Source organism: Podarcis muralis, chromosome 11, assembly GCF_964188315.1.
Source record: "Podarcis muralis chromosome 11, rPodMur119.hap1.1, whole genome shotgun sequence".
Classification (NCBI taxonomy): Eukaryota; Metazoa; Chordata; class Lepidosauria; order Squamata; family Lacertidae; genus Podarcis; species Podarcis muralis.
The window spans coordinates 45,026,928-45,047,883 of record NC_135665.1 but is presented as its reverse complement, the minus strand read 5'-3'; the positions used below and the strand labels follow the sequence as shown (position 1 = coordinate 45,047,883).

At 44.6% G+C, this 20,956-nt stretch overlaps 1 protein-coding gene across 1 annotated transcript in view; it reads left to right on the top strand.

Moving 5' to 3' along the window:
- ITGA2 (integrin subunit alpha 2) overlaps window positions 1-20,956 on the top strand; it is a 64,621-nt gene that overhangs the window by 33,217 nt on the left and 10,448 nt on the right. Inside the window, exons 15-27 of the mRNA XM_028748457.2 lie at window positions 551-687; window positions 1,011-1,150; window positions 1,860-2,011; window positions 3,802-3,912; window positions 5,492-5,574; window positions 5,976-6,117; window positions 7,098-7,190; window positions 8,653-8,729; window positions 8,865-8,948; window positions 9,635-9,737; window positions 10,998-11,108; window positions 12,002-12,106; window positions 18,362-18,475. Of these exons, the coding sequence (XP_028604290.2) occupies window positions 551-687; window positions 1,011-1,150; window positions 1,860-2,011; window positions 3,802-3,912; window positions 5,492-5,574; window positions 5,976-6,117; window positions 7,098-7,190; window positions 8,653-8,729; window positions 8,865-8,948; window positions 9,635-9,737; window positions 10,998-11,108; window positions 12,002-12,106; window positions 18,362-18,475 (1,452 nt within the window). The remainder of the gene's footprint in view (window positions 1-550; window positions 688-1,010; window positions 1,151-1,859; window positions 2,012-3,801; window positions 3,913-5,491; window positions 5,575-5,975; window positions 6,118-7,097; window positions 7,191-8,652; window positions 8,730-8,864; window positions 8,949-9,634; window positions 9,738-10,997; window positions 11,109-12,001; window positions 12,107-18,361; window positions 18,476-20,956) is intronic.

Genomic DNA, 20,956 nt, shown 5'->3' with positions numbered 1-20,956 from the left:
GAGGCCCGTCCAATAGGACCTCAGATCTGGTGGCGCTCAAATGACCTAATAATCCCCAGCCTCTCATTAGCTTTGCTTGATAGGATTGGTTATGAAGTTCATTGTGTGACTTGGCTCAGTTTCTGTCTTTCAGCCTAATGTACTTCACAGAACTGTTGCAAAGATAGAATGGGGTGGGAGAACAATGTACACCAATTTGAGCTCCTCAGAGGAAAATGGAATATAAATGTAGTATAGTAATTTTAAAAATGTGGAAATAATTAACCATACAGCTACTGATTATTTATTTGTTTGTTTGTTTGTTTGTTTACTGTTAAGGTCTTGTGGCACTTTAAAGGTGAATACATTGATTGTGGAATTATGTTTGCAAGAGTAGATACTACTTTGTCAGACGCGTGTGCTTTTCAAACTAACTCAAAAGCCAATGATGAAAATCAATAACGACGACTTCATTGCTAATATGAAACATTTGAGCAAGGGAGAATCCTCAAAATATCCCATATGTGACTGAAAACATCAACATGCCTGATACAAACATTTCTCTTCTCAGAAAATTTTGGGATCAGACCCTGCGTTTGGACAGCAGCTCCAGTATTTTGGAAGATCAGTAGATGGCCATAGTGATTTAAATGGTGATGGGATCACTGATGTATCTGTGGGCTGTGATGGAAACGTGATTCAACTCTGGTGAGAGGTGGATTTTATTTTATGTTTTAAAAAAGCAACAAATATCTTTAATGGCCCTTCTTCCACTGCTTCTCTTCCAGTCCCTAACTTAATTCTGAATGACAGAAAGAAATTTAGGGTGGTATTCCACTCAGTGTTGAATATATGTTTAGCCTGAGGTTTAAGTCCCACTATATTCTATGGGACTAGCTCCCTATTAAGTGTGTATATGAACGCAGCCTAATTGACTGTTGATTTTTTAAGTATAAATTCTAGATAGATGCCTCCTCAGAACCCTTTTTTGCAATTAAGTTTACAGGCAAATGTGCCTGTTTGTATTTCAGGTCTCAGAGTATTGCTGCTGTGTCCATACATGTATCAGCTACACCGAAGAAGATAAGCTTGCTAAACAGGAATACAGAGGTAGTTCTCCACATATGTTTCAGTGCAACCTTTAGACCTGCTCACAGGACAAATCAAGTGGGTAAGTATTTCTACAGTCTTGTTTTACATGATTTTTTTTTAAAAAAAGAGTATTACTTGTTGGGGCAAGATGACCTACTACTGTAAGGCTGCAATTGCAAGATCCCCTTCACTAGACTCAGTAGGATTTACTCCCGAGTAGACATGAATAGGGTTGCATTGTTGATTTAAGTAAAATTCTTACTTCTAAGGCTGGGATGGAAATATTTTAAATAATTGCAAATAAAAGAATAAAGGAGATATGTGTGGTTGTGCCACTGAGAAGCTGTATCAAAAGTGCAAAATTTCTTGTCCTTCTGTGGACAGCACCAGTGCGTCACCAGGGCAGGTATAGTACTGAATATTCCAGTTATTTGTGTATGAACAAATATATGTTAACTTAGGCTTCCCCCCCCCCCCTCACAGTAGGGTAACCAGATGCTCCTTGAATAATTGTGTAGGAGAGATAATTTTATCGGGTGTTCTTGACAATTCATACTAGCTAAAATTTCATTTCCTTTATAACTTTTTCTCTTGTTTCTTTTTCACTGGACTGCCGAAGAGCAGTTATGAAGGATCATGAAGATACGAAGTGCTTTTCAATTGATGTTTGAAGTTGTGGTTTTTTTATTGTTGTAAGCTGCCCTGAGTAATACATTTGCATTAGATATAAATTTCTCAATGAACAAACAGATTCCTTTGAAATATGTACCTTTTCCCCCCCTTTTAAGATATCAGATACAACCTGACATTGGATGCTGATCTCTTGTCCTCTCGAGTGACTTCCCGAGGATTGTTTAAAGAAAATAAGGAGAGGTATCTACAGAATAATATCCTAGTCCGCTCCACGGAGAACTGCAAGGAGCATGTTTTTAATGTTCAGGTAGATATTAGCTAACTGAGCTATATGTTATGCACATTTGTAGAAATGAATGGTGTGGCCTGGCCCTTGCAAACAGCAGATAACAGTTGCAGCTTGCAGCTAGTCTGCCTGTATAACTTCATGGTTTTAGATTCAGGTAGGTAGCTGTGTTGGTCTGACGCAGTAGAAATATATATATAAAAAAAATAAAAAAAAATTGTCCAGTAGCACCTTAGAGACCAACTAAGTTTGTTCTTGGTATGAGCTTTTGTGATTGCTGAAGAAGTGTGCATGCACACGAAAGCTCATACCAAGAACAAACTTAGTTGGTCTCTAAGGTGCTACTGGACTATATATATATATATATATATATATATATATATATGAAGACAGGAGTGCCTGGCGTGCTCTGGTCCATGGGGTCACGAAGAGTCGAACATGACATATATATATATATATATATATATATATATATATATATATATGCTTTCGTAGATTTTCACGGGTACAGGAATGCAGGTTTTGGTGTCCTCGGGTGTCTTCCCGTGTAAAAGTTGGGGTGTCTAGGCGACGTTTCGACGAGGTCTCACTCGTCATCTTCAGGCTGGTGCTTTCGGCTTCTTGTTACTGGAACAGAGCCTGTTCCAGTAACAAGAAGCCGAAAGCACCAGCCTGAAGATGACGAGTGAGACCTCGTCGAAACGTCGCCTAGACACCCCAACTTTTACACGGGAAGACACCCGAGGACACCAAAACCTGCATATATATATATATATATATATATTTGTACAACTTCAGACAGCCATAGAGAGATCATATGATGGAATGCTCCACTGGCAACTGTATATAAGCTCCATCACCTCCTATCAATAACAACCATCTCAGACCTTAGGACTGGCAGAGGAGGTGCTTCCACTGGGGACTGCCCAGCTGGTATTGACAGGGCCTTTTCAGTGGAATTCAGCTCTTCCGCAAAAGAGAACGGAATGGAAATGACCCATCGATCGCAATCACCCAGGCAGCTTAGGTGGCTTCAGTGGCGGGTGCCCCCCAGAATTTGGCACCTGGGTGCGCCATACCCCTTGCACCCCCAGGTAAAGACGGCCCTGACCTTGGGATCCTTTGAGGTGAAGGGTTGAGGTATAAACTGAATGAAGAAACAAAGAAAGAAATAAGATAAAACTAAGTGCCAGCAATTGGCCTCTGGGATGCAATATCCCACAACTGGGGTGCCACCACCACAACTGGGGTGCTCACCAGTCACCTCACTTTTGAAGCATTGTCATCCAGAGAAGGTCCTCTGATGCAGATACTACAGAGTAGACAAGTTCTCAGATCTAACTTGATAACTGCATGCAAAGCATGTGCTCCGACCCTGATCAGTGGCCTTTCCCCAAGCGGTCCTTCCAGGAGATCTGCTAGAGCAGGGGTGTGGGACCTGTGGCCCTCCAGATAGTGTTAGACTGCAGCACCCATCAGTCCCAGACAAGATGCCCAACAGCTAAGATGGATGGGAGTTGTAGTGTCACCTCTTTCCTAGAGCCCTGTGTTCAATCACTCAGCCACTCCCCATGGTTTGGGTAAATGTAATTAGGAAGGGGTAGTACTGTGGTAAGTTAGTCTTGAACAAAAACAAAATGGTCGGCAGAATGCAGTGTATTAAAAAAAAATTTCAATATTATTTATCAGAGTATCAGATCATTTGGACCATTGATCTGACCAGGTATTCTTAGCCATCAGTTGTATATATGAGAAATATTAACTGAACAGATTTCAGTTGGTGGTTTGTGTTTCTGTGTTTGTGTTTATAGGAGCCCTCTGATGCTGTCAACTCTCTTAGTGTGCGTGTTGATATTGGCCTCAGTAATCCTGGTTCAAGTCCTGCTCTTGATAAAACTTCCCCTGCATCTGTTACTTACAGTGTAAGTATATTAACACACATTACTCTTGCTGCATAATCAATAAGTTGACACATGATCAATATGAGTCCCACTATAGTAACAGAAAACTAGGTTGTTTTAGTGGCACTGATCGGCTAAACCTATCAGTGCCATGACTAGGCTAAAAATATAGAATTTGTTAACAAGCACAGGAGTCAGCATTCTTTGGACCCAGATTCAAGGTTCAGGGATTAGCAATGCCTCAGTTGAGAACAGATTTACAAGCCCCCAAATCCTGACTCACATTGAAAATTTCATCAGAGGATACTTCCTGGCTTACCATCCATTTGCAAAAAGCCTGGTGGGAGCAAATAGCAACCTGCCGCTGTCAGAAAAAGACGGCCTTCAATGGCGAATTTCTGTCTGCTCAGCAGCAGCAGCAGCATGTCAACAAAGAGAGCTGTTAATCTCCTTAAATCGGCGCTGTGGTCTAAACCACTGAGCCTCTTGGGCTTGCCAATCAGAAGGTCAGCGGTTTGAATCACCGCAACAGAGTGAGCTCCCGTTGCTCTGTCCCAGCTTCTGCCAGCCTAGCAGTTTGAAAGCACACCAGTGCAAGTAGATAAATAAGTACCGCTGTGGCGGGAAGGTAAACACCGTTTCCATGTTCTCTGGTTTCCGTCACGGTATTCTGTTGCGCCAGTATCGGTTTAGTTATGCTGGCCACATGACCTGGAAAGCTGTTTGTGGACAAACGCCGGCTCCCTCGGCTTGAAAGCGAGATGAGCACCACAAGTCCATAGTCAACTTTGACTGGACTTAACCATCCAGGGGTCCTTTACCTTTTTACCTACTGAAATGTATAGAGAGATTGATTTCTCCATTGATTTCAGATTGATTCAGGAAAAGGCTGGGTTATTTCCTGCCTTACCCACCCACCTACCCACCCATGGAGGAGTTGGGAAGTTCAGTTTTTTTTCTGAGTGTGAATTGAGATCTAAGTGTGAATTTAGATCCGGTGAGATCCTAAGTGGGGCCTTCCCATCACTAATCCCAAAAGTCTCAACTTTCATTTAAAGTTGAGGTTTATTTATTTAATCAATTAAAGCACTTTTAAAAATTGTAATAGTTATATTTTCAGAAAACAAAAAAACAAAACCTCGTGATACACTTGAAAGCAGACCAGGTGAGGTATTGGAAAGATACTGGGAGACGGAAAGGATCTGGAGAGGGTGGTGTGAGGCTTAAGTACATTCAACATCTCTTTGTCAGCCTCATTACAGTAAAAGCAGAATAAATGATACGAAGAAAGGCGAAGCGAGCATATTTTCTTGAACTTACATAGTTCAAAAAATTTGAGTATTCTTCGGGCAAGAGTTGGGTTACAGAATTATAAATGTGTTAATTTATTGGCATAGATTATAGAGAGAACCATATAGAGACCCTTAGTATGACACTTAGGAACTAATAACAGCTGTTTGCATTTTTATTTCATTTTTATGCAATAAATTTCTTTCCCCTTCTTGCTCCCAAAGAAGACTAAAAAGAAATATGGATCTCCCTACCTTGAACAAAGAAGATGGGAGTATTTTTTAAATTTTATTTTAATTTTATTTTGTAGATACCATTTGTTAAAGATTGCGGTGAGGATGAAGTCTGCAATACGGACCTTGTGCTTGATGTTCAACAGAAAGGAAATAATGGGTAAGACCCAATTTTGCATCTTGGTTCAACATTTCAGGTTGGGCTTTGTATTACATACATACACACACACACACACACACACACACACACAGTGGCGGAGCTTCATGCTCCAGCACCGGGGGGGGGGGCGGAGACCAGGCAGGGGTGGGGCTGGCACACTTCCCGGGGGCACGGTGCACGTCCTGGGGGCGGGGGGCGCCCAGCATGGGCAAGGGGGCACCCACAATGGCACCCTACCAGGATCGCGCTGCGGGGGGAGGTGCACTCCCCCAGCACTCCTCTTCCTCTGCCAGTGTGTGTGTGTGTGTGTGTGTGTGTGTGTGTGTATCTATACCTTGTAGACTCGAGTTCAACCACATTAACTGTGTGTTTCTGTTCTTCCTTTTCCTCCCTGGCAACAGCAAACAACACTTTGTTATCAGCAGTAAGAACAAAAGATTGATATTCAGTGTGAAACTGAGAAACCAGAAGGAAAATGCATACAACACCAGAATTCAAATTGCTTTTTCCGAAAACTTGTTTTTTGCTTCATCTTCTTCACCCGTACGTGTAATGTTTATTTCAGTTTCTACCGCTGTCATTGGTGGTAGTGATGCGACTTATTATTTTTCGAAGAGTATTTACCGTACTTTTCCATGTAAAAGATGATTTTTTTTTTACTCTAAAATAATGTTTAAAAATGGGGGTCGTCTTATACACGGATAGTGCATGGGGGGGGGGGTGATTGGTTGCAGCCGTGAGCAGGAGCTTGTCAGTGGCGATTTGGTGGTTGATTGGTAGCTGCTGCAAGGGCTGCTTTGGATTGGCTGGTGCTGTGGTAATTGGGTGGGTGATTGGTTGCTGCAGAAAGGGCTGTTGTGGATTGGCTGAGATTGGGGGTTGCTGTTGGCAAGCGGGCAAACACTTGTTTGATTTGGCAACACGAGGGATTGTAAGCATTTTGATTCTGGTTAGTGATTTTCATCATTCCCCACCCCCAAAAGTTCAACAACTCAGGGCCATCTCCCCCCATTTTCTTAAATTTGAGTCCCCAAAAATAGGGGTCGTCTTATACGGGGGGGGGGGGCGTGTTATACATGAAAAAATACGGTACTTTTAGATTTGTGCCCTTTTGTTACGGTGTGAATCCCACCCAATCTCTTCACCGTTGAAAATATATGCTCTGAAATATCAAAACTGCATAATGTTCTATTTTGTCACAAATCAGACCTGTGCAGTGTAGTCCTAAACATGTTTACTCAGAAATCCCATTGAGTTTAGTGGGACTTTCTCCCTAGTAATCATGTTTTAGAATTGCAGCCTAATTCTAGTAGTTCAGTTTTCCAAGCTTAAGAAAGAAACGAGCCAGCCATCTTAACGCTTAGTGGAAAAATCAACTGACTTGAGCACTTTCCCCCCCACCCCAGTGTATGAGCCTTTCAGTGTTATAACCACTTACTTCAGAGTAAGTGCTACATAATGCAAGCATCCTCTGTTTCTGTTCTACAGTTTAATGCTGAAAAATGTCTGCTTGTTACTTTTAGGTAGACGGAACTGAAGTTTCATGTCAGATGACCACTATCCAACAGCTTGTTGTCTGCCAAATCAGCTACCCTGTGTTTAAAACAGGACAACAGGTATCTCTTAGAGTTCCTATGTATTTCTAGGTTTTGCAGAAACAATCAGCTTTGACTTCATGCATGTGTATTGTAGCTCTGCTGATGTAAACAAGCATCCCAGAACTCTGATTCTAACCAATTGAATTTCCTTTGTGAAAAATTGGCTCCATAAGATTCCCAGTGAAAGAATCATAGTCTCCTTATGGTGTGCATGTCACAGATTTGGGGGGGGGGGGGGATAGTTGCCCTTATCCACCTTAGGATAAAATTCAGAGGTATAATGCACCTCTTGGCCTCCCAGTTACAGTCAACAGGGTAAGTATTAGGAATCAGTGTGGTTTTCATTGCATCAGTGCCAATGCTTCTGATTTTGTGGTGTTGGGAAAGCAATGCATATTTACAGCTGACTCATCAATGCAGTGGTACCCCACAAGACGAACGCCTCGGAAGACGAAAAACTCGCTAGACGAAGGAGTTTTTCGTTTTCTTAGCCGCTTTGCAAGACGCATTTCCCTATGGGCTTGCTTCGCAAAACGAAGCTTGCCCCGCAAGCTCCGGGGATAGCGGGGAAGCGCAGCGCGTCTTCCCCGCTGTCCCCGGACCTCTTTTGAAGCAAGGGGCGGCGGGGAGAAGATCGCTTCTCCCCGTTGCCAGCCCCGCAATCTCCGGGGACAGAGGGGAAGGCGCGCGCGCCTTCCCCTCTCTCCCCGGACCCCTTTTGAACCAAGGGGCGGCAACGGGGAGAAGCGATTCTCCCCGCTGCCCCTTCCCTTGCTTTAAAACAGGTCCGGGGACAGAGGGGAAGGCGCGCGGCGCTTCCCCTCTGTCCCCGGACGGTCTCCATAGGAACGCATTGATTGATTTTCAATGCATTCCTCTGGGAAACCGTGCTTCGCAAGACGAAAAACTCGCAAGAAGAAAAAACTTGCGGAACGAATTAATTTCATCTTGCAAGGCACCACTGTATTTCTTTAAGACAGGCCCCTCGGTGTTTAGCTTCAGCACATAGTAACTTGCTGAAATATTTGATGGCTAAAAGCTGAACACAAACTATTGCAATACTTTTACTATTAATAGTTATAGGTGAATATTAAATTCTAATTTAACAGCTGTGATACTTTTATTTCCATGGATAGCCCCTGCTTTATAACTAAACTAACAAGTTGATACTAGTATAATATATCAACCTCAGATCATCTGAAGCACAGAAACCAACTGTAGTTTGTACAGGTATATGTGCTTGGAGCGAGACAGACAGTGAACCTGGGTTCAGGTGTAATGCTAAGCCAAACAATGGCTTAGCCCCAGGAGGCCTGGCAAATGTGGGACTGGGGAAGGTGCTCTGAGAACTCATGTTTGCTCATTCATTCCAAGCCATGATTTGGCTTAGTGCTATGTGCAGACCGGGTCACTGTTGTAAATGATAATTGAAAGCAGCTTTGCTTATTTTAATTTCATCTTTTATCTCTGTTTTTTGTAGGTATCATTTGATGTTCATTTTGACTTTAATTTGAAAAATCTTCAGAATCTGGCAGTTCTGCGTTTTCAAGCTCTGAGGTATAGTATAATATTTCGTATAACATTTTTGGCATGTTACTTGCAGCTTATAGCAACAGTTAAGGTATTATTATCAGCCTGTGTTTATAAATGCATTGGGCGTTTAAAATATGTAGTTCTTTTTGTTATTGATAGCGCAAGCAATGAAGAGGATGATACCAACAATCAGGTCAATCTAACTGTTCCACTTCGCTATGATGCAGAAGTTCACTTAACAAGGTAACTCTAAAACGACCAACGGTTTTTGCATTAACAAGACTAGTCAAAATTCTGAGCAACTGTAAAAACTAGTGATCCCACTTGTGATTCTAAGCAACTGGCATATAGAGGCATAGGTAAAGGTAAAGGGACCTCTGACCGTTAGGTCCAGTCGCAGACAACTCTGGGGTTGCAGTGCTCATCTCACTTTATTGGCTGAGGGAGCCAGCGTACAGCTTCCGGGTCATGTGGCCAGCATGACTAAGCCACTTCTGGTGAACCAGAGCAGCGCAAGGAAATGCCATTTACCTTCCCGCCGGAGCGGTACCTATTTATCTACTTGCACTTTGATGTGTTTTCAAACTGCTAGGTTGGCAGGTGCTGGGACCGAGCAACGGGAGCTCACCCTGTCGTGGGGATTCGAACCGCCGACCTTCCAATCGGCAAGTCCTAGGCTCAGTGGTTTAACCCACAGCGCCACCCGCGTCCCTATATAGAGGCATACTGCTGCCAATACTGGACACGGTACACTGCCATCATGACTAATAGCCACTGATAGGCTTATCCCTCATGATGGCGTAATAAAAAGAAACCAATATATAAATAAATCTCTTCCAGATATGCTTCTGAACTCAGTGCCTCTGATTTAATACAAAAACATTAAGATTTCCAAAAGAATGCTTATTGATTCTCTTATTTCTGCTCAGGTTTACCCAAATGAACTTTTATGAGGTTTATTCGGATAACCACATCCCTTCAACGGTGAACACTTTCAATGAAATTGGACCCGCGTTCAATTTTTCTGTTAAGGTTGGTAAATATTTCTGCTAGCTTTTAAATGCCTAAGAAATATTTAGTTTTTGCATTTCCTCCTAAAGCATATTGAACTAAGCACTAGGCCAGGGGCAACGTATTGGGCTGGAGCGAGAATAAGCAGGACATCCCACTCCCAAGGACAACGGAGCCATGGGTAGGTTGCCACATATCTGCTTCTGCACAGCCCTGGGCGAATGTGGGAGGGAGCAAACTTGAAAATCAAACTTACCCCATCTGCTCATCATGGTCTACTTTTGCTCTAGACCTAAGGTCTTCCACCAGTAGCACCACTAGTTTATGTTTAAAAAGGTAAAGAAACCCCTGACCTATTTTATGTTTAGGTTCTTAATTTATCTGCATTTATTAATATCCTGCCTTTGCTGCAAGTATCTGAAAACCACATACATGGCCTCACCCTGTTATATCCTCACGACAATTTGGCGAGGTGTGTTGCATTAAGAGAGAAAGTGACCAGGGATCCTCATCATCTGACACAATGATGATGGGTGTGTCTGACAAGACTGTGCTGAAGGGACTCATTGAGTTTCACTAGTGAACATCTGGGACCCTTTCCACGTTGCAGCTGTGCATACAAAGCCCTGTGCCTATGCTTTGCCTGAAGGCTTAATGTTTTGGAAACTTTGCCATTTTTAAGCCAAATGCACACATGCCATCACACCCTGACTTCACACCCAGAAAACCCCAACATTCTATGCTTAGATTTTTTTGTTGGCATCCAAGGGTTTCTGAATTTTGTTTTTGAGAATCCAGTGTCTTAACAAAAAAAATGACATGTTAAATAATGAGGAATGGGAGGGTATGTGGGCCAAGAAAAGCATTATAGAGAATGAGAAGAGGAGCTAGGAAAACTGTATGGAGCACTGAAATCATATCCCTTGGCTGCTGGAAGCTTTCTGCAATCCTTGTTCTGAATTCAATGCCTTGAGAAAATACTCCCTGCACATCTTCATAGAATTGTTTTGACATTGAGAATTAGAATGCTGTGTATCTTTCTTTTTTTTTAAGGTTAAGTGAAAGCTTTTAGGAAGGCAAATTCTGCCCTAGAGTCCAAATTCTGCACTGTGCTTTGATTGTGGTTCTACAAGTTCAGTTCATAAGCACATACATTTTATAGTACTGTAGTAACCATTTTTAAAACTTGCACTTTCTCACTGTTAGTAATAACAGAAAACAAGTCTTACAAGATAAGCCAACATCTGCAGGAGGTTATCCAGATAATTCTTTGTTTTTCAGGTCACAACAGGAAGTATTCCAGTAAGCATGGCATATTTAAAGATCCGTATTCCAGAGCACACCGAAGGGAACAGTCCATTGATGTATGTGACAGCTCTGCACACCAGTCAGGTGAAAAGATAGTCTAGATATTTTAATTACAGTTTACAGTTCCTCATCTGCCTACTATCCCTTGCTTTTTCCTATAGGACTAATTGCAGTCGTCAACAGGTTTACCATACCCATTGAGTCAATCACCCATCTCCTACTACCCTTCTGAGAAAAACCACCCCACCCTCCCACTATATATAAGGGTCTGGTGACTTCTGTTTGAGTGTATCTGAAGAAGTGTGCATGCACACAAAAGCTTATACCCAGAACAAACTTAGTTGGTCTCTAATTTTTAATTTTTTTATTTTTTAAAAATTTATTTATTTATTTTATTTATTTAAATTTTTAATTTTTTTTTATTTATTTCGACTGCATCAGACCAACACGTCTACCTACCTGAATCTACAACACAGTAATAAAGGTGACATGAATGCAATGCAGTATGGAAAGATTAACAATGCTAGGACATCCTGCACCACCATTCCATTGTTTTGCCACTGATTAAGGCTGCAATCCTATACATACTTACATGGGAGTAAGTTCCCTTGAACTAGTGAGCTTTACTTCTGAGTATGCCTGTAGTTCAAGTCGGCCACCAGGTATGCAAGTAAAGCCATCTGTGCTCAGTTGGACTTTACTCTTAAGAGATATGAAAAGGATTGAACTTAATACAGTGGGGGCTACAAAACAGAAATGCTGCCTTCTGCTTTTGTGAAATGTCCTGTCAGTTCTAGTTCAATAATACATTTTTTATTTGTCATATGCAGTAAGGCCATTGCATAGATAAAAGCAGTGGGCATGAACTAATTACCTAGATAAAATCTCCATGTGCTCCTTCACATCTATTATTATTATTATTATTATTATTATTATTATTATTATTATTATTATTATTATTTGTATACTCTTTCTAGGGTACTGATATCAGCTGTGATGCACGAATCAATCCATATAAAATAGGACAACAAAGCTATACTGTGTCATTTAGGAAGGAGAACTTCAAAGCTATGAAAGAACTGGTGAGTTGAATTTATGACAGCAGGGGCTGAGACCCTAGTTATTTCATTGTTATTTATAGAAAGTGAATACCTGGACACCTCGTAGTTCAGTTTAGGGGCTTCATACACCCCACACATCAGTCTAGCACCTATCATCATGTGGTTCAGGTTAACCAGCTCTGTCTTAACTAGAAACTGTCCTGTCTGAAAGGAAATGGAAAATTCAGGGTGACTATATGTCAGAATTTACAGGTTGCTTGTAGTAACCTGTGGTGGGATGATGAGCTGCTTGTGCGTAAAATGCAAGTCCCTCAGAGTTTGATCAGGTTTTCAAACCTCTGCCTGTGACGGAGCCCCTCCGGCATGGCTGCGTCAATCGCTAGTAGAATCCGAAAGTGGTTGCTTTCGGAAACGTTTCCAACATAAAAGCTCTTTCACGGAAACACGTCTTCTGGACTCTCTGCGTGACAGTTTCCGGCGAGGCGTGGGTGTCCCTATAGGAGGTCCTGAGACCTCTCCACTGTTTTCGCTGGAAACGTCTCTGAGCCACCCCTCCGACTCACTTTCCCTGGAAGTTCCTGCTCGCCCCCTACTGGTTCCCTCTTCAGCTGCTCCGTCTCTTTCAACCTGAGGGAGCCTTTGCACCTCCTGTCCTTCCGATGGCAGTTCCCTGACATCCACCTCCCCTCCAGGGCCCCCTTCACCCCCTCCCGTCTCCTCCCCTCCGGGCTGGGAGGAAGTAAAACCCCTGAAAGAACCTTCCTCATCGTCCGAAGTTTCGAACACTTCCCTCCACCTGCTACTGTCCCTCGTCTCTCGATACTCCTCGTCTTCGGAGTCTATTCCCTCTTCCAACTCCGACTCCGTGAATCCTTCCATTTCCTGTTCCTCGTCGGTGGTGCCGAAGTACTCCCTCCTAAACCTTTCTACCGGCTGTGGTTTCCTAGGGAATCTTTGGTGGAACGTTTCTGTTAAAACCTCGTCATTGACCTCCCCTGCAGTCACCCAGGTGTTTTCTGACTCCGGTTCCCCTTCCCACGCCACCAAATACTCTACCTGATTTCCCTTCCACCTGGAATCGAGGATTTCCGCTACATGGTTGCTGCGTTCCCTCTCTTCCAAGGCTGGTCCCCTGACGTGCTCCCCTTCACGTCCCCCCCTGTATGGTGACAGTAACGACCTGTGGAACACTGGGTGCAATTTCATGTGGTTGGGTAACCGGAGTTTGAAAGCCACCGGGTTGACCTGCTGAATGACCTCAAAGGGTCCCAATCTTCTGGGCCTCAATTTCTTACAACCCCCTTTGAACGGCAACCCTTGGGTTGACAGCCACACTTGATCCCCCACCCTTATGGTTTCACCTTCCCTTCTGTTCTTGTCTGCCTGCTTCTTATATTGTGCCTTGGCCCTTTCTAAGTTGAGCTGGAGCTGATGATGGATCGCTTCCATCTCTTCTACAAAATGTTCAGCCGCTGGAACGCTCCATCTCTCCCCTCCCTCCCCTGGAAATGCCCTGGGGTGACACCCGTAATTAGCCAAAAAGGGGCTCATCCCTGTGGACACATTCTCCGCATTATTGTAGGCAAATTCTGCCAGCGCCAACTTTTCGACCCAATCGTTCTCTCTGTCATTGACATAACACCTCAGATATTGTTGAAGAATGCCATTTGCTCTTTCCGCCTGCCCGTTGGTTTCAGGGTGCCGGGCCGTTGAAAAATTGACTTCCACGTGCAGCAAGCTCATGAGCTTCCTCCAGAACCTGGAAGTAAATTGTTTGCCGCGGTCCGAGATCACCCTCAAGGGAGCCCCGTGCAACCTAAAGATGTGTTCTACAAACAACTTCGCTGTTTCTTCCGCTGTGACTGCATGTGAGCATGCTACAAAGTGGCACATCTTTGTTAACAGGTCTACTACTACCATGATGGCTGTTTTCCCCTTGGACTTCGGCAGATCCGTCATAAAATCTATTGATACCGCTTCCCAAGGCCGTTCTGGTGTGGGTAATGGTTCTAATAACCCTGCCGGCGCCCGTCTTTCCCCTTTGGCTCGCTGACATTGGTCACACCCTCTTACATACTCCCTTACATCTTCCCTCACCTTGGGCCACCAGAATTCCCTGGTAACCAACCACATGGTCTTGTGTTGCCCAAAATGTCCCGCCGTGGGGCTATCGTGCAACTGCTTGAGTACTCTCCCCCTCAATTCACCTTCGGGTATATACAGTGCCCCTTTGTAATACAATGCCCCATTTCTTTCCTCAAAACCTTCGGGGCTCTCGCCCTCCCCCCTGAGTCCTCTGAGCTTATCCTGGGCATATTCATCATTTTCCGTTTCCTCTACCAGTTCTCGTTGCCCCACCAGCGCCGCCCCACACACCCAGCGGTCCTCAGGGATGACATGTCTCTCTTCAATCGCCCCCTCCCCCTCCCAATACTCTGGTTTGCGTGAGAGAGCGTCCGCCCTGACGTTTTCTGGACCTGGCACATAACAAATTTCAAAGTTGAATTTAGAGAATTCCTGTGCCCATCTCACTTGTCGTTGGTTGAGCACTCGAGCTGTTCTCCAATACTCTAAATTCTTGTGGTCGGTGCACACTTGCACCTTGTGTTGCGCCCCAATTAATAAATGTCTCCACCTCCGGAACGCTTCGTGAATGGCAAGTAGTTCCCTGTCATACACCGTGTAGTTCCTCTCGGATTTATTCAGCTTCCGCGAGAAGAAGGCACACGGTCTCCACTCTGACATACTCCTCCCCGGTTGAAGAAGTACCGCCCCTACCGCCCGGTCGGACGCATCGGTTTCCACTCTCATGGGTTTTCGTAAATCCACATGCAGAAGTTGTTCTTCCGAGGCGAAAGCCCTTTTCAGTTCTTCAAATGCTCGCTCCGCCTCCGCCGTCCAAACAAATTTCTTCTTGCTGCTGAGGCAGTCGGTGATGGGCGCCGTCAAGTGGGCAAAGTTCTTGATGAACTTCCGATAAAAGTTCCCAAACCCCAAGAATCTTTGCACATCCTTCTTGGTCTTCGGTGTCTTCCATTCCAGTACCGCTTGGACCTTGCCTGGATCCATGGCCAATCCCTTGTCTGACAAGCGGTACCCCAGGAATTCCACCTCCTTGGTATGAAACTGGCACTTCTCCAGTTTCACCCACAGCTGGTTGGCTTGCAGCCTGCCCAACACTTCTCGAACGTCCCTCACATGCTGCTCCTCATCCTCCGAATACACCAACACGTCGTCTAAAAAGGCCACACAGTTCTTGTAGAGCAAAGGCCCCAGAACGTGGTTAATAAACGCTTGAAAGCACGCGGAGCCTCCTTGTAGACCGAAGGGCATAACGAGGTATTCAAAGGCTCCCAAAGGGGTGAACATGGTGGTCTTCCATTCATCTCCCTTCCTTATGCGTATCAGATTGTACGCCCCCCGCAGGTCCAGCTTTGTAAAAATCTTTCCCTTCCTTACCCTGGTCAAAATGTCATCAATTCGGGGCATAGGGAAAGCCAGGGGTTCCGACACTGCATTCAAGGCCCTGAAGTCACACACAAGTCTCGGCTTATCTGTGTTTTTTTTGTCCACAAAAAACACTGGGCTGCCCCCCACCGCTCGGGACTCTCTGATGAAACCTCGCTTCAGGTTTTTGTCAATGAACTCCCTCAGCTCCTGCATCTCCCTGTCGGACATGGCGTACAGCTTGCCCACTGGGAGTTGGGCCCCAGGGAGTAGGTTGATTTGACAGTCAAAGGGTCTATGCGGCGGCAGTTTGTCTGCTTCCCTTTCGCTGAATACGTTGCTCAGATCTGCGTATTGCGGGGGCACCTTCCCTCTGCCCATTACTTCCATCCCGGCTAGGGTGACTCTGTCTCCGCCCTGAACCTTCCCCTGCTTGCAGTGTTCTAGGCAATGCGCTGACCCAAAGGAGACCACCCTCTGATGCCAGCCCACTAGCGGATCGTGTAGCGCCAGCCAGCTCATCCCCAAGATGATGGGAGCTCCTCCCAAGGTGGCCACATTAAACGCTATCCGTTCGGTGTGCCTTGCCACCCTCATTATCATCGGGACAGTCTGTTGGCTAACTTCTCCTCCCAACAGCTCTCTGCCATCAATCGTGGTCACCTGCAAGGGATTACTTAAAGGGATGGTCTGTATCTGGTGCTCAGCTGCAAACTCCTTACTCATAAAATTACAGGAGCTGCCTGAATCCAAAAGCGCCTTGACCTGTAGGGGGTGTCCATTTGGCAGCTCTAGTGACACTTCTATCACTAAAGCAGGTCTGGGTGGTTCTGGCGTGGGCACTTTCACTGCTCTTTGGCCTGGCTGCTGTGCCCCGACGGTGGCAGCCAGGCGTTGGCTTTTACTTGCTCCTTGTTTTCCTCCTCCCTTTCCCCCACAGCTCCTGCCATCCCTTGCCATTCCTTTCTTTGTGGGCAGACTCTGGCAAAGTGCCCTGGCTGTTGGCAGAGATAACATTTCTTGGCGCTCTTTCCCTCCTTCTTCCGCCCTTCACTGGGATTTGAAACTGCGCGCGCCCGCGCTGTTCCAACTTCCATCGGCTCTGCCGGCGGGAAAGGTGGCTCTGGAATGTCCGGAATGCGCAGTTCCCTCCAACGTTCTCCTTTCCCTTCCCGCCTTTCCAAAGCTCTCGCTTCCTGGCGCGCTCCTATGGCCAGCGCGGATTTGGTCAGCTGGTCCATAGACTCCGCCCTTGGCCCCCGGGAAAGTTCATCTTTAACGGCCGAAGAAAGCCCCTCTTCAAAAAGCATTTGGATGGGTTCCGCTGATAGGTCCCACCCCAATTTATGAATCAGCATAGTAAACTCAGTCCAGTACTCACGGACAGATCGGCTCCCCTGTTTGCAAGCCATTAACTGCCTTCGTACCACCCCCTGCTCAATGTCACTGGAAAACATCAGGTCCATGGCACGAAAAAACTTCCTCGTGTCCTTTAGTATCTCATTATTCACTGCCATCAGGGGTCGAACCCAATCCTTCGCCCCCCCTTCGAGATGGCCAATTACAAAAGCCACTCGCGATTCCTCGTCGGGGAAGTCATCATACTGCAGGTTGAGAGCGTATTGCATCTCAGTTCTAAAGGCATGATAGTTTCTGGGATCTCCCCCGAATTTCTGCACCAATCCTGGCACCTTTCTGGCTATCGAGGTGGTTTTCTCCCTTCCCTTTTCTGCATCCTGAGCCCTCCTCTCCTCAAGCCTCGCCGTTTGCATGGCCAGCTGGATCTCCAACGCCCTGTACCTTTCTTCCAGGCTTGGACCTCCTCCAGCTGCTCCTGCTCCTCCGGTTCCGGCTGGGTCGCTCATGATGCCGCTGCTTGCACAAGCTGGCTTTCAGTGTCTTTCGGATTGCTGTGGTGGGATGATGAGCTGCTTGTGCGTAAAATGCAAGTCCCTCAGAGTTTGATCAGGTTTTCAAACCTCTGCCTGTGACGGAGCCCCTCCGGCATGGCTGCGTCAATCGCTAGTAGAATCCGAAAGTGGTTGCTTTCGGAAACGTTTCCAACATAAAAGCTCTTTCACGGAAACACGTCTTCTGGACTCTCTGCGTGACAGTTTCCGGCGAGGCGTGGGTGTCCCTATAGGAGGTCCTGAGACCTCTCCACTGTTTTCGCTGGAAACGTCTCTGAGCCACCCCTCCGACTCACTTTCCCTGGAAGTTCCTGCTCGCCCCCTACTGGTTCCCTCTTCAGCTGCTCCGTCTCTTTCAACCTGAGGGAGCCTTTGCACCTCCTGTCCTTCCGATGGCAGTTCCCTGACATAACCCATGGAAAATTCTTGCAGCTGGATGAGTTGGTGCTTTGGGTAGCAGACTAGAGATGAAATTATATGTTTTCCTCCTTTGCTATCTCAGGTTGTTTACCTAACACAGAAATTTGATTGTAAAACTATACTTTGATATATTCATTTGCCATTGATTTTAAGGTGTTTCTCTAAGTGCACAGTTAGATTTAAATGCACACTTGGAATTGTAAAGTGTGAATGAAACAAACATAAGTTTGAAACACCTGTGTCATACAGGCACACTCATCAAGAGCCAGGATATTGATAGTATGTTCAGTGGCAACCCAGATCTGTTACTGTATAATGTGCGGAGCTCTTCAAATCAGCAACGTAGCTTTATGTTCTACAACGCTGCAGGTTTCTGCTGAACTGTGGAATAACTATTAATGAGAAACAATGAATTCCTAAAATAGAATAAAATTGGTGAATTGCTATACTGACGCATTTTAATGTTATATTATCATCACCCCCCCCTTTTTTGCAAAAGAACTGCAAGAATGTCCGATGTGATACAATTACTTGCACACTAAAAGACATCGCACTGAAAGCAGAGTATTATGTTAATGTTTCTACCAGAATTTGGAATGGGACGTTTGCAGCCGTAAGTAACATCTATGTTTTAATGAATTACTGGATATTTTCTGTTGTTTGATATTTATGGAGCTAAAAAAAAGAAAGAAAGTAAAGGACCCCTGGATGGTTAAGTCCAGTCAAAGGTGATTGTGGGGTTGTGGCGCTCATCTCGCTTTCAGGCCGAGAGAGCTAGCGTTTGTTCACAGACAGCTTTCCGTGTCATGTGGCCAGCATGACTAAACCACTTCTGGCGCAACAGAACACCATGACGGAAACCAGAATGCACAGAAATGCCGTTTACCTTCCCACCACAGCAGTACCCATTTATCTACTTGCACTGGCATGCTTTCGAACTACTCGGTAGGCAGGAGCTGGGACAGAGCAACAGGAGCTCACTCAGTTGTGCAGATTTGAACTGCTGACCTTCTGATCGGCAAGCAGTGGTTTAGACCACAGCGCCACCCTTTCGAGCTAAGCACTAAAACTCAAAGTAAAACTGTTTTGTCTTCTGTTACTTTGCATAACATTGTAAAAAGAAAACATAAATGTAAATGGAGGCTAAATTGGGTGCAATTGGGGGGGGGGGGACTTTGTTGCTACAGAGATGTTTTGAACTGCTAACTTGGAGACATGAGCTACACAAGCCGTCAAATGGGCTGTTGGAGCGCAGAAAGCTAGAATGGGTTTTGCCACGTTAGGCTGCGATTGAGAGACATCACTTTTAGATTCAGTCTCATCTTAAAAGCTTCCTGCAAGTTGGAAGCTAGCATATCAGGGAGAAAGGTTCTAGCCTAGCCCATTACTAATTATGCTGGCTTTCTTATTTACAGGGAGATTTATTTATTTTTTTAATGTAGCAGGTGTGATTTCCTGCACATGCAGTCTGAAGTGGTGCTGCCAATTTTATTTATTTACTACATTTGTATACTACCCATCCAACCAAATTCTCTGGGTAGTTTACACACACAAAAGATAAAATAAAATGCACATTACAAATTCAATATAAATTGCAACAGCTGAAAGTCCAACCCAAAAAAATCCGACAACTGATATTAATTAAGCACAGAAGCTAAAATAATGTGAAACAATGTAAATTAGGCATAAAATTCAGCAAGGAGAAACTTAGTATAAAATCATAAGCATTGAATAGATTCTGCTTTAAAGGAAGAACAAGAAGACCATTACCTAGTACATGAAATACCACCTGCAAGTGATAACCAGGCCAAGATGTTCAAATGTTCTTCCACAGACAAAGCTGCCCAATTTGTAACTGCTCAGAATGGGAAAGATGTCTCGAATGTCACAGTGGGACAGTTATCTTAAGAAAGTACTATATGCATCGCTATCCTGGAACGAAAGCATTAAGTGGAAACTCAGATCCTGAAGACTTTGGTGGACTTTTATGACATATATGAGTAATTGTCCCCATATGAATGTTGCAGCTGCCAAATATGACTTTATATGGAATTATTCACAATATGCCTTGATGTGCAAACAGCCTTTAAAGCCTGCTGTCTTTTTGGTCTTCTCTTGGATCATATGGTGACCTCTTGCCATCCATGTCTAGATGCTCTCTTTTCTTCCTTTCCTTCCAGAACAAGGGAGAGGGGCAGTTTTAAGATCTCACAACACATAGCTTTCAAAGAGGTTTAGATCAGTGTTTCCAAAACTTGGGTCTCTAGCTGTTTTTGGAGTACAACTCCCATCATCCCTAGCTAGCAGAAAGAGTGGTCAGAGATTATGGGAACTGTAGTTCATAAACAGCTGGAGACCTACAGAGGACAGGGCAATCCATAGCTGCTATCTCTGCTGGCTGTGTTTTGGCTCCACTGTTGGAGGCAGCATGCCTCTGAATGGCAACTTGGAAACCACAGGAAGGAAGAGTTGCACTCAGGTCTTGCTTGCAAGCTTCCCATAGGTATTTGGTTGGCTGCTGTGAGAACGGTATGCTGGACTAAATAGGTCACAGGTCTGATCATAGCTGTCAACATTTCCCTTTTTTAAAGGGAAATTCCCTTATTCCAAATAGGATTCCTCGCAAGAAAAGGGAAAAGTTGACAGCTATGGGCCTGATTCAGCAGGATCTTCTCATGTTCTTATCAGATTTACGTTGCAATCATATAAATGGCTACACAGAATACCGCTGAAGTCCCATTACTCCCAGATAAGTGTGTATAGGATCGCAGTCTTAAATCCTTGACGGACTCAGCATGGAGCTTAAACGAGAAGCCAAGTTACAGGGAACCTACAGGGCCTTCTCGGTGGTGGCACCCACCCTGTGGAACGCCCCCCCACCAGATGTCAAAGAGAAAAATAACTACCAAACTTTTAGAAGACATCTGAAAGCAGCCCTGTTTAGGGAAGCTTTTAATGTTTAATAGGTTATTGTATTTTAGTGTTCTGTTGGAAGCCGCCCAGAGTGGCTGGGGAAACCCAGTCAGATGGGCGTGTTATAAATAATTTATTATTATTATTATTATTATTATTATTATTATTATTATTATTATTA